General features: G+C 45.0%; 2 protein-coding genes across 3 annotated transcripts in view; one reads left to right on the top strand and one right to left on the bottom strand.

Moving 5' to 3' along the window:
* Positions 1–2144: 2144 nt before the first annotated feature.
* Positions 2145–4132, top strand: LOC139553661 (uncharacterized). The gene has a single exon (XM_071366223.1). It carries the CDS (start codon positions 2145–2147, stop codon positions 3732–3734), a length of 1590 nt encoding a protein of 529 aa, XP_071222324.1. The 3' UTR covers positions 3735–4132.
* Positions 4133–4272: 140 nt separating this feature from the next.
* The window catches only part of LOC139553659 (serine/threonine-protein kinase PAK 6-like), a 29833-nt gene continuing 20337 nt past the window's right edge, over positions 4273–13768 (bottom strand). The window contains exons 5-9 of one of the 2 annotated variants that reach the window (XM_071366221.1): positions 11304–11437; positions 6779–6905; positions 6568–6693; positions 6255–6389; positions 4273–5733 (exon numbers count right to left, since the gene is read on the bottom strand). In XM_071366221.1, coding sequence (XP_071222322.1) covers positions 5566–5733; positions 6255–6389; positions 6568–6693; positions 6779–6905; positions 11304–11437 — 690 coding nt within the window. In that variant the 3' untranslated portion in view covers positions 4273–5565. Of the gene's footprint in view, positions 5734–5755; positions 6019–6254; positions 6390–6567; positions 6694–6778; positions 6906–11303; positions 11438–13768 lie in introns of those variants that run through there. The other variant, XM_071366222.1, reaches the window with a different exon arrangement.

Below are 13768 nucleotides of genomic sequence, written 5' to 3'. Positions count from 1 at the left end.
GGCGCCCAATGTGTGCAATGGAAACTACCCCACACCATCAACAATAGCCTGAAATGTTGACACGCGGCATAATGGATGCATGTACTCATGTGGTTTTCGCCATACCCTAGTCCTCCCATCAGCGTGAAATTCATCAGACCAGACAATGTTTTTGCAATTTTCCAGTGTCCAGTGTTCATTCCTTAGCCCACTGCAATCGCAGTTTCTTGTTTTTTGCTGAAAGAAGTTGAACTCTGTGAGGTCATCGGCTGCCATACCCCATTCGTGTCAAGGTAAGACGAGTTGTACATTCTTTTATGGGTGTCACGATCATCATAGTTTTGAATAGAGGACCAAGGCGCAGCGTGATAGAACGACATCTTCTTTTTATTTTGAAGACGAACAAAAACAACCGTGAAGCTATTCAAACAAATAGTGCTGACACTGAACACTACACATAGACAATTACCCACAAAAGCCTACTGCCTATGGCTGCCTTAAATATGGCTCCCAATCAGAGACAATGAATGACAGCTGTCTCTGATTGAGAACCATTCAGGCAACCATAGACTTACCTAGACACCTACACTCAACACAAACCCATACACTCTACCAAAACCCCCTATACCATACAACCACCCCAGACGAGACAACTATACACAAACATCCCCCCTGTCACACCCTGACCTAACCAAAATATTACAGAAAACAAAGATAACTAAGGCCAGGGCGTGACAATGGGTCTTTGGGCACTAATGTTGTACTGGACTGTCAGTTGACTATCTGTAGCCAGTCTGTTGCGCTGCACAATTTGTCAGCCTTCTTTGTCCTCTTTCATCAATTACAATTTTTTTTACCATTGGCCTGCCATTGGCCTGCCATTGGCTGGATGTCCTTTGGGTGGTGGACCATTCTTGATACACACGAGAAGCTGTTGAGCATGAAAAACCCAGCAGTGTTACAGTTCTTGACACACTCAAACCGGTGCGCCTGGCACCTACTTCTATACCTCGTTCAAAGGCAATTAAATATTTTGTCTTGCCCATTCATCCATAGCTTTCACCTGGATTCACCTGGTAAGTCTACGTCATGGAAAGAGCAGGTGTTCCTAATGTTTTTAAACCCAGTGTATATGAAAAACAAAAAATAACAGTGATTTAAAAATCAGTTGGTTGCAAAACACTTCAACAGAACAAATAAAGCATTGAAAAAACATTTTCCTCAATACAGTATTCATCACGATAGCCATGTTCAGAGACCTCTCTCCTGTCACGTGGACAGAACATGACACATTATTAGTATCACAGCATGCAGCAGGTTACATGGAAAAATAATAGACGTTGTCGTACAAACAGAGTTCTTGTCACTGATTACAGAGATCAAAGGGATCAAAGGCAGTGAGAGGGCCAGGTTTCCTGGCACAAGGAAGCAGAGGGGAGTCGCTACAGTATGTAAATAATACCTCAATTCACTGGAGCTGTATCATAGGGGTGGGATGGTGTTTTTGGCACCTGTGCAGTGATGAAAACTCACATTTCCATTCTGTCTTAAAAAGCTAAATCAGTGCTCCAAACCTGACTTTACTATATTATTCTCTCAAAACTTTGGTAAGAGAAGAAACTATAATCATGCATATGTATAAGTCATAATATAATACATTATTTAAAACATTCATATCATGCAAGATTAGCTGACCTTTAGCAACGAAATGGTATAAATAGAAAATCCAAGCTTTCTATTTTGACCCATGTGAGAGAGTGCTAAATTTAATTAGAGCTGTATGTGAAAGAATGGTATTAAACCTGGGGGGAAAAGAGACTGATTTAAGCACCTCCTTTGCAGCCGCTTTAACCTGGCACACATCAAAAACGCAGCAATGTTTTTCTCCTTGAGTAATTATTCAGTTCAAATAGCATATATTTCCTCCCGGTGGAGGGAGGTTATTCTGAATGGATGTTGCAGCAGCATAATGGACCTCAGATGGCTGTTTCCTTGACAACGCGGGGAGGGTGTGTAGAGAGAGAGGTATAAAAGCACAGGCAGCTCCTCGCTGAGGCTCACTCTGAGGTAAATACACTCACTGTCAACACAGAGGGGGCCCTGATTCACTCTCCGTTCCTATCTCAGAAGAGTCTGAGGCTCACCACCAGAAGTTACCGTCAAGCATGATGAGACCTAAGGATCTGCGCCAGGGCTCTGGCACCAAGACCTTCCTGGATGCCATGCACGATGGCAAAGTGCACCTGGCGCGCTTCGTCCTGGATGCGCTGGACAACCGCATAATCAACTCCAAGACGGAAAATGGCCGTACCCCTTTGATGTTCGCCGTTTGCCTGCAGGACCCCGGGGGCCGGGCCAAGTTTGCCCGCCTGCTGCTGGAAAAAGGGGCCGACGTGAATTGCCAGGATGAGCACGGGCGTACCTCCTTGAGCCTGGCCTGTGAGCTGGGCCACCTGGACGTGGTCAAACTTCTGGTGCAGTTCAACGCCGACCCTGATGTATCTGACGCCTGGGGGAACAGCGCCCTGATGTACGCAGCCTACACCGGCCACAGCCACGTGTTGGAGTTCCTGGTCAGGGCATTCAAAAGAATGGGCCTGAGACTGGACCGCACCAATCAGGCTGGCCACTCTGCCATCCAGGTGGCCAAATTCTTTGGGCATGACCACTGTGTCCAGGCCCTGAACTCTGGGAGGAGGGGGGTAGTGTCAGATGACCCACTAGGGGAGGTCGGATTTGGGATGGAGGCCGGGACAGAGTGGCAGCAGCCCAACAAGCTCCCCAGGCAGGTTCTGGAGAGGTTCTCTAAACAGTTCCAGAGCCAGGATGAAGACCATCTGCCTGGCGTGTTCCAGAGACAGCTGAGGGTCGGGGACAGTAACAAACTGTGGGCGCGCATCAGATGCCAGAATCAGTCTCTAGATAGGAATCACCTTGAGAGGGCCCTGTCAGAAGAAGAACAGGATGACATATTCACAGCCAAACAGATACAGAACCATAAGCTACAGGACATGAGGGGGGTTAAAACACTGAGCCATCACCCAGAGCCATGCCAGAAAGATGTCAACAGACACAGAGGAATGAAACAGGAGGAGCCAGAGAGTATTCCACTCTGGGACAAAGCAAAGCCATTTAACCTGGACCTCCTGAGCAGCAGAAAGCAGTCCTATCAGGGTGATGTGTGTGACATGAGCCTATCAGGCAGTAAATTAAAGAGAGCCTCGCTGCAGGACGAGAGATCCCTGATAGCAAAGATTGAATGTCAAAAGAGCACCTGGGAGGTGACAAACGACACTGACAAAACCGTCACGGCACCAAAAGCACTTTTAATCTGTAAAAATAAATCTCAGAGAGCACCCGAGGATTCTATCAGGGCGCCAAAAAATGATAATAATGACGTCGCTCAATCAAGCAGGAGAGAGAGTCAGAAGCGCGGCAGCCTCCCGCCGAACGGGCGACTCAACAAACTCCTCTTCCACAGAGCAGAGATGGAGCCGGAGAAGATTCCTGTCCGTCCACCGGGGTTCACCGGGCTGGGGACCAGATTACTGCGGCGATTCACTGCCCCCGAGTTCATGAGACTGGTAATTGACTGTTCCTCCGGTTCCTCACAGGGCAGAGGGAGGATGTCCCGGTCCGAGACTTTTCCCTTTTCCCACACGCATCAGAGAGTTAACAGTCAGCCAAGCGTGGACAGCATTAGCGGGGTGAAGTGTGAATTTGAGAGCACTTCCCAAGTTGTCTCTCTGGAGTAACAGGGAAACCAATTGTTCAATTTGAAGAATTAGGAGAAGTCGATTTGATAAAGCACTTTAGATTCCACATGTTCAAGCAGTGTGGTAACTTATCTCCTTTATTCTTAGATTGTAAAATAACGATATAGCTCTATCTAAACTTGTGTTTCTTCAGTCTAATGAACATAGCCCATTGCTTTGTCTGTCCATTCAGTCATGTGCTATATACATCAATCGTAATGATGGCAGTGTCGCTTTTATTTGTCAAAAATAATGTTATATTATACTATTATACTATGGAATATGTAGCCTATATTCTAGGTAAGCCTGTCATGTATAATTATTTACAATGAATCATGATGTTAATATGCACAAGCTATGCTATGTAATATTTATTAAAATATAAAAAAAATGTGACAGAATTCTCATTTCTGCATTTGATATGATGTGTGTATGTGAGAGAGAGAGATGAGAGAGAGAGAGATACAACTGTGTGAAAGGGGGCATTAAACATCAAACTGAATTGGAACAAAATAGCAGTGCTTAGATTATCAAGATCAAGAGTCAATATGCATTATTTATTGATTTTTAGAAAATGTAAATAATGTATAATTCTCTTTTTCATGAATGTCCGACATAGAAATACAAATACATGAAATATGTTGTGTCACTGGTAAGAATACAAAGACAATGTGCAATGTGCTCTCAGCTGGTGGATGTTCTTCAGCATCACATGCCAAGCCTGTGTGCTTTATCTATTCAAACCAATGCAAATACTTCACACACACACACACACACATCTTCAGTAGCAACAAACACATCCTGTAGTTTCAAAAGTCAGTCACAACACAGTGGAAGGGATGTTTGAGGCAACACCAACACAGCATCCAAGCGTAAACACACACACTTTCAAAATTAAGTAAAATTCATCCCATATAACTAACTATACAATGGCTCTGCAAGTAGTAAGTCCTAATATACAGTATCTGTATTTACATTATTTGTTCAACCGCTACGTTTCAAGTTGATAATCTAAAATTTTAACTTATTTGCAATTTCACATCTTAGGCTACAAACAGTTCACAATCCTTTTCGGAAAGCAAAATAGGATAAATATTAAAAGGAATATGATTCATTGAGCCCAATAAAAACAAACAGCCAACCCATCTACACATTTGTCATGGTGATGTTGGAGGATGTCTCTCATGTCATCTCTCAGTAGCACGTTTTAAACATTCCGATCAGGCCAGGTGTGCCTTCATTTGGCCATGCAAATTGTTCACTGACAAGGTGCAAGGTTTCACTGAACTTCAGTCAGTGTCCCATATGGTTGTAGAGGTATGTAACATTACGCTTCTCTCAAAGTCATGAGCTACCACAGCTTGAGCCTATAGCACAAGCTGAAAATACACAACTAATATCCAAACACTACGATGGGAAACTGCTCAATTACGGTAAAGGTTCACAATAGGCTACAGTTTACAGTTCCCTTGGATTTCAAGTTTCATATAATGCACTAATGTTAGATTGTTGTTATGTCGAGAGGAATTCCATTGGATAGGCCCAGACGTTGTTGAGATGAGTGAGGAATACTGTTTGTTTGCATGCTTCCGTAACACTACGCCAACTCACTGCTAAAGTGCTTCTTAGATTTGCAGGCCCAGGCTGTGTCACTGTCTACCAAGCCTACCGGCCTGCTGCCATGAGCTCTGTAGCAGCACCAGGCTCTCTGGGTCTGCTCTCTGGTGCTGCTCCCTCACTGGGATAGGTGCTGGCTGGGTTGGGCCTGGGCAGGTCACACAGGGTACAGTAGTAATCCCAGATCAGGGTTCCATCAAGGGGGGGGGGGGAATCAGCAGCGGGACATGCGCTTGCGGTACTGTTCCACCAGGGGCACCAGGCACTGCGGGGAGCCGCTCTGTAAGAGGAAGGGGTGTTCTAGCAGGTCTGTGGCGCTGGCCCGCTCCACTGGGTCTCTGATCAACATATGGTCCAGGAAGTCCTTCAACACCGGGGAGACCTACACAAAGTGTGAGGTCCAAGTTAATTCAGCAGACATGTTGAAATAGAGAAAAGGTGTGTATCTCTCCATGTATGTATTATTTTATTTTGAAAATCTTTTTTTACCCCCCTTTTTCGTAATTTCGTGATTACGATCTTGTCTCATGACTGCAACTCCCCAACGAGCTCGGAAGAGGTGAAGGACATGTCATGCGTCCTCCAAAACATGACCCGCCAAACCGCACTTCTTAACACCCGCTCGCGTAACTCGGAAGCCAGCTGCACCAATGTGTCGGAGGTAACACTGTTCAATTGACAACCAAAGTCAGCCTGCAGGAGTTGCTAGAGCGCGATGAGCCAAATAAAGCCCCCCCGGCCGAACCCTCCCCTAACCCGGTTGCCGCCCTATGGGACTCCCGGTCACGGCCGGTAATGACACAGCCCCAGGCTGTAGTGACGCAGCAACACTGCGATGCAGTGCCTTAGACCACTGCGCCATTCGGGAGTCCCTCTATGTATGTATTCTGTTTGACCTCTGACCTGTGTTGCGTTCCGTACAGTGGGAGCTGGCTCATCCCTCAGTCTTCTCATGGCTGCAACAGGGGTCTCACTGAAGTAGGGGGGCTCTCCATCCACCATCTCAACTACCATGATACCCAGAGACCACACATCTACCTGGCAGACACAACAAACCAGTATATTCTAACATCACCTTCAGTCAGTGTTGACATGCACATGAATACTGGACATCATGAGTATTTGTTTGGATACAGCTAGTATGTCATTAGTATGCAGTAATATACATGTACAGTTTGTTAGGATACAAAGTTGTTTTGAATATCTTCTTTCTCACCTCAGTGCTGTATGGTGATTTAGAGATGACCTCCGGAGCCATCCAGTAGGGTGTTCCCACTAAAGACTTCCTTTTAGGGATGTCTTTACTGATCTGAGCACAGAACCCAAAGTCGGACAGCTTGATCTATACAGGGACATTAAAATTAAATTATAAACAGGTGTGTTTTTCTCAACTGAATTAAAAATACTTATGAGAGAGAGAGACTTACCCTCCCATCCAGTGTTAGCAGTATGGAGTCACTCTTGATGTCTCTGTGGATAACACCCTGGGAGTGAAGGTAGGCCAGGGCTTGCAGCACAGCCTCACAGACTGTGGCTATCTGCTCCTCACTCAGCCTGCATAGGAGAGTGACACTGATATATTAAATCAAACTTTATTTGTCACATGCGCCAAATACAACAAGTGTAGACCTGACCGTGAAATGCTTACTTACAAGCCCTTAACCAACAGTGCAGTTCAAGAAGAGTTAAGAAAATATTTACCAAATAGACAAAAGTAAAAAATAAGAATAAAAAGTAACACAATAAGAATAACGAGACTATATACAGGGGGTACCGGTACCGAGTCAGTGTGCGGGTTTACAGGTTAGTTTAGGTAATTTGTACATGTAGGTAGGGGTGAAGTGACTATGCATAGATAATAAACAGCGAGTAGCAGCAGTGTACAAAAGGGGGGGTCAATGTAAATAGTCCGGTGGCGATTTTATGAATTGTTCAGCAGTCTTATGGCTTGGGGGTAGAAGCTGTTGAGGAGCCTTTGGTCCTAGACTTGGCGCTCCGCTACTGCTTGCTGTGCGGTAGCAGTCACACTTGGGTGACTGGAGTCTCTGACAATTTAATGGGCTTTCCTCTGACACCGCCTATTATATAGGTCCTGGGTGGCAGGAAGCTTGGCCCCAGTGATGTACTGGGCCGTACGCATTACCCTCTGTAGCGTCTTATGGTCAGATGCCGAGCAGTTGCCATACCAGGTTGTGATGCAACCGGTCAGGATGCTCCCGATGGTGCAGCTGTAGAACCTTTTGAGGATCTGAGGACCCATGCCAAATCTTTTCAGTCTCCTGAGGGGGAAAAGGTTTTGACGTGCCCTCTTCCCGACTGTCTTGGTATGTTTGGACCATGATAGTTTGTTGGTGATGTGGACACCAAGGAACTTGAAACTCTTGACCCGCTCCACTACAGCCCCATCGATGTTAATGGGGGCCCGTTCAGCCCGCCTTTTCCTGTAGACCACGATCAGCTCCTTTGTCTTGCTCACATTGAGGGAGAGGTTGTTGTCCTGGCACCACACTGCCAGCCCTATAGGCCGTCTCGTCGTTGTCGGTGATCAGGCCTACCACTGTTGTGTCGTCAGCAAACTTAATGATGGTGTTGGAGTCGTGTTTGGCCACGCAGTCGTGGGTGAACAGAGAGTACAGGAGGGGACTAAGTACACACCCCTGAGGGGCCCCAGTATTAAGGGGCCCCAGTGTTGTTGCCTTCTCTTACCACCTGGGGGCGGCCCGTCAGGAAGTCCAGGATCCAGTTGCAGAGGGAGGTGTTTAGTCCCAGAGTCCTTAGCTTAGTGATGAGCTTCGTGGGCACTATGTTGTTGAACACTGAGCTGTAATCAATGAACAGCATTCTCACATAGGTGTTCCTTTTGTCCAGGTGGGAAAGGGCAGTGTGGAGTGCGATTGAGATTGCATCATCTGTGGATCTGTTGGGGCGGTATGCGAATTGGAGTGGGTCTAGGGTGTCCGGGAGAATGCTGTTGATGTGAGCCATGACCAGCCTTTCAAAGCACTTCATGGCTACTGACGTGAGTGCTACGGGGCGGTAATCATTTAGGCAGGTTACCTTCGCTTCCTTGGGCGCAGGGACTATGGTGGTCTGCATTTAAAATGTCAGTGAAGACACTTGACAGTTCGTCCACACATACTTTGAGTACACGTCCTGGTAATCCGTCTGGCCCAACGGCTTTGTGAATGTTGACCTGTTTAAAGGTTTTGTTCACATCGGCTACCGAGAGCGTTATCTCACAGTCATCAAGAAAAGATGATGCTCCCGTGCATGCTTCAGTGTTGCTTGCCTCGAATCGAGCATAAAAGGCATTTAGCTCGTCTGGTAGGCTCACATCACTGGGCAGCTTGCGACTAGGTTTCCCTTTGTAGTACGTAATAGTTTTCAAACCCTGCCACATCTGACCTGTGTCAGAGCAGCTGTAGTAGGTTTCTATCTTAATCCTGTATTGACGCTTTGCTTGTTTGATGGTTTGTCTGAGGACATAGCAGGATTTCTTATAAGAGTCCAGATTAGTCTCACGCTCCTTGAAAGTGGCATCTATAGCCTTTAGCTCGATGCGGATGTGGCCTGTAATCCATGGCTTCTTGTTGGGATATGTACGTACGGTCACTATGGGGGGGACATCGTCGATGCACTTATTGATGAAGCCGATGACTGAGGTGGTGTACTCCTCAATACCATTGGATGAAATCCGGAACATATTCCAGTCTGTGCTAGCAAAACAGTCCTGTAATGTAGCATCCGCGTCATCTGACCACGTCCGTATTGAGCGAGTCACTGGTACTTCCTGCTTTAGTTTTTGCTTGTAAGCAGGAATCAGGAGGATAGAATTATGGTCAGATTTGCCAAATGGAGGGCGGGGGATAGCATTGTATGCATCTCTGTGTGTGGAGTAAAGGTGGGATTTTTTTCCTCTGGTTGCACATGTGACATGCTGGTAAACATTTATTTAAGTTTACCTGCATTAAAGTCCCAGGCCACTAGGAGTGCCGCTTCTGGTTGAGCATTTTCTTCTTTGCTTATGGCCTTATAGAGTTGGTTGAGAGCGGTCTTAGTGCCAGCTTTGTTCTGTGGTGGTAAATGGACGGCTACGAATAATATAGATGAGAACTCTATTGGTAGATAGTGTGGTCTACAGCTTATCATAAAGTACTCTACCTCAGGCGAGCAATACCTCAAGACTTCTTTAAATTTAGACATCGCACACCAGCTGATATTGACAAATAGACACACATCCCCACCCCTCGTTTTACCAGACGTAGCTTCTCTGTTCTGCCGGTGCATGGAAAATCCCGCCAGCTCTATATTATTCGTATCGTCGATCAGCCACGTCTCGGTGATACATAAGATATTACAGTTTTTAATGTCTTGTTGGTAGGATAATCTTAAATCGTAGGTCATCAATTTTATTTTCCAATGACTGCACGTTAGCAAGAAGAATGGATAGTAGTGGGAGTTTACTCGCTCGCCTATGGATTCTCAGAAGGCAGCCCGATATGCGGCCCCTTTTCCTGCGTCTTTTCTTCAAGCAAATGACAGGGATCTGGGCTGTGAAAGCAGTATATCCTTGTCGTCAGACTCGTTAAAGGAAAACGTTTATTCCAGTCCGCGGTGAGTAATCGCTGTTTTGATGTCCAGAAGTTATTTTCGGTCATAAGAGACGGTTGCAGCAACATTATGTACAAAATACGTAAAAAAACAAGTTACACAAAACACAAAAAAACTAACAAAATAGCACAATTGGTTGGAAGAATGTAAAACGTCAGCCATGTTCTTCGGCGCCATCTTTTCCCTGCACTGCAAAATGGCTGCTGTCACATCACCGAGGTGATGTATGGTGTTCTGAAAGGGTTCTTTGGCTGTCCCCATAGGATAACTATTTTTGGTTCCAGGTAGAACCATTTTGGGTTCCATGTAGAACCCTCTGTGGATAGGGTTCTACATGGAGCCCAAAACGGTTCTACGTGGAACCATCAAGGTTTCTTTAAAATGTTATCCTATGGGGACAGTCGGAGAACTCTATTAGGTTCTAGATATAACCTTTTTTTTCGAAGAGTGTAGTGGTGGGTGGTATAGGTGAGGTTCAGACAACTACATGCATTCACAGTATCTCGTGTTTGCATTATGAAAATATAGCCTAGCTGATTTTGAACACTGAAGAACTGTGTTACAGAAACACACCAGAAAATATTTTTTTTAGAGTTATGGCTAATAGCTTTATTGATTGTTTAACAATCTTATTTGGGGTTGGATTGGAGTATGAAGGAGCTATAATTTAGCAAATCTTGGGTTCTGCTGACAAAAACTGAAAATGACAGCCAATGTGATCTGGCCCATTTTTATATGTCAGTTAGAAATGCACTCAGTCACCATGTCTCTAGGCTCTGAGGTCAACTCCTGTCTCTGTATTGTGAATGAGCCAACTTTGAGTTTGGAATTTAAAATATATTGACAGGTAGAGTTAAAATTCACTGACAATTCCTCGTGTCTAATATCGAGTGGGCCATTTTCTTGCTTTTGTTTATGCATTTCTAGAGTATCTGATATACAGTACTGAACAAGATGAGAGCATAGATAAAATTGTGTTTTGGGACTAAATTAATTTCACCACATTTCATTTGAACATACACAAATTGAATTATGTTATCAGATGATATTTTCCCATAGGAGGACAGTGTTTTGCTAAAGTGGCAGTGAGAATGAGAGTGACTGTGCATACTTGCCTGTCCTCTCAACTAATTAGTACCACACTACCACTTAATGGTGAAAATAGGTACTGAAAACATAACAAGAATTTTGCTCCATGCTTCTGTCACACATGTCCTTGAAGTCTTGTCTCTTAAAAATGCCTATATTTGACATTATATTGACCCCTCAATACAATTTGCCCCCAGTATGACAGCAGTTATTTCTGGCTGTGTAGGTCAAGTCTGTGCAGTGTCTCCATACCTGGTCTCAGACACGATGTTGGTTAGTGCTCCACCCTGTAGGTACTCCATAATGACCCAGAGCTCCTCCTCTACCATGGCACTTTTAAACATCTCCACCACGTTCCTGTGCTGGTAGTCCCTCATTATCACCACCTGGACAAACACATACAGTTGATAACAGAGGTGTCATGTAACGTACCTGATGATTTCGAGAGGGTACTCATGGGCAAAAAAAGTTTATTTGGGTATTATTGTCTGGGAAACATTTTTTTTTTTTTCACCTTTATTTAACCAGGTAGGCCAGTTGAGAACAAGTTCTCATTTACAACTGCGACCTGGCCAAGATAAAGCAAAGCAGTGCAACACAAACAACAACACAGAGTTACACAAGGAATAAACAAACGTACAGTCAATAACACAATAGAAAAAAAGTCTATATACAGTGTGTGCAAATGGAGTGAGGAGGTAAGGCAATAAACAGTCCATAGTAGCGAAGTAATTACAATTTAGCAAATTAACACTGGAGTGATAGATGTGCAGATGATGATGGGCAAGTAAAAATACTGGTTCGCAAAAGAGCAAAAAAGTAAATGAAAACAATATGGGGATGAGGTAGATAGATTGGATGGGCTATTTACAGATAGGCTGTGTACAGCTGCAGCGATCGGTTAGCTGCTCAGATAGCTGATGTTTAAAGTTAGTGAGGGAGATATAAGTCTCCATCTTCAGCGATTTTTGCAATTCGTTCCAGTCATTGGCAGCAGAGAACTGTAAGGAAAGGCGGCCAAAGGGGGTGTTGGCTTTGGGGATGACCAGTGAGATATATCTGCTGGAGCGTGCTACGGGTGGGTATTGTTATCGTGACCAGTGAGCTGAGATAAGGCAGAGATTTACCTAGCAAAGAATTATAGATGACCTGGAGCCAGTGGGTCTGGCGACGAATATGTAGCGAGGGCCAGCCGACGAGAGCATACTGGTCGCAGTGGTGGGTGGTATATGGGGCTTTGGTGACAAAACGGATGGCACTGTAATAGACTGCATCCAGTTTTCTGAGTAGAGTGTTGGAGGCTATTTTGTAAATGACATCGCCGAAGTCAAGGATCGGTAGGATAGTCAGTTTTACGAGGGTATGTTTGGCGGCGTGAGTGAAGGAGGCTTTGTTGCGATATAGGAAGCCAATTCTGGATTTAATTTTGGATTGGAGATGTTTAATATGAGTCTGGAAGGAGAGTTTACAGTCTAGCCAGACACCTAGGTATTTGTAGTTGTCCACATATTCTAAGTCAGAACCGTCCAGAGTAGTGATGCTAGTCGGGTGGGCGGGTGCTAGCAGTGATCGGTTGAAAAGCATGCATTTAGTTTTACTAGCGTTTAAGAGCAGTTGGTGGCCACGGAAGGAGTGTTGTATGGCATTGAAGCTCGTTTGGAGGTTTGTTAACACAGTGTCCAAAGAAGTGCCAGATGTATACAGAATGGTGTCATCTGCGTAGAGGTGGATCAGGGAATTACCCGCAGCAAGAGCGACATCGTTGACATATACAGAGAAAAGAGTCGGCCCGAGAATTGAACCCTGTGGTACCCCCATAGAGACTCCCAGAGGTCCGGACAACAAGCCCTCCGATTTGACACACTGAACTCTATCTGAGAAGTAGTTGGTGAACCAGGCGAGGCAGTCATTTGAGAAACCAAGGCTGTTGAGTCTGCCGATAAGAATATTATGATTGACAGAGTCGAAAGCCTTGGCCAGGTCGATGAAGACGGCTGCACAGTACTGTCTTTTATCGATGGCTGTTGTGATATTGTTTAATACCTTGAGCGTGTCTGAGGTACACCCGTGACCGGCTCGCAAACCGGATTGCACAGATGAGAAGGTACGGTGGGATTCTAAATGGTCAGTGGTCTGTTAACTTGGCTTTAGAAGACTTTAGAAATACAGGGCAGGATGGATATAGGTCTGTAACAGTTTGAGTCTAGTGTCACCCCCTTTGAGGAGGGGGATGACCGTGGCAGCTTTCCAATCTTTAGGGTTCTCGGACGATACGAAAGAGAGGTTGAGCAGACTGGTAATAGGGGTTGCAACAATGGTGGCGGATTTTTTGAAAGAGAGGGTCCAGATTGTCTAGCCCAGCTGATTTGTACGGGTCCAGGTAGAGAAATGCTTATTGAAATGATTGATTATTATGGATTTATCGGTGGTGACAGTGTTTCCTAGCCTCAGTGCAGTGGGCAGTGGGCAGTGCTCTTATTCTCCATGGACTTTACAGTGTCCCAAAACAGTGACTACGTGTTATCTATCTCTACGCTAGAACTAGATGGATCTAAGGGGGCATTTGACCCAGCAGTTTCAATGTATTTTATTGTATTTTATTTGACAATTTAAAATGCATAAACATGTTAAACCCGGCAACAAATACATAACATCTGGGCTCTTTTATGTGATGTATCCCAGCATTATTTATTGGTGATTCGGGGTGGTGTTTTGAG

Source organism: Salvelinus alpinus, chromosome 25 (genome assembly GCF_045679555.1).
Source record: "Salvelinus alpinus chromosome 25, SLU_Salpinus.1, whole genome shotgun sequence".
In the NCBI taxonomy this organism is placed as follows: Eukaryota; Metazoa; Chordata; class Actinopteri; order Salmoniformes; family Salmonidae; genus Salvelinus; species Salvelinus alpinus.
This window is presented reverse-complemented; position numbering and strand designations above follow the sequence as displayed.

What these genes read in the sequence shown, in the direction of transcription:
- LOC139553661 (XM_071366223.1), top strand. Translation starts at nt 2,145, where the DNA reads ATGATGAGACCTAAGGATCTGCGCCAGGGCTCTGGCACCAAGACCTTC.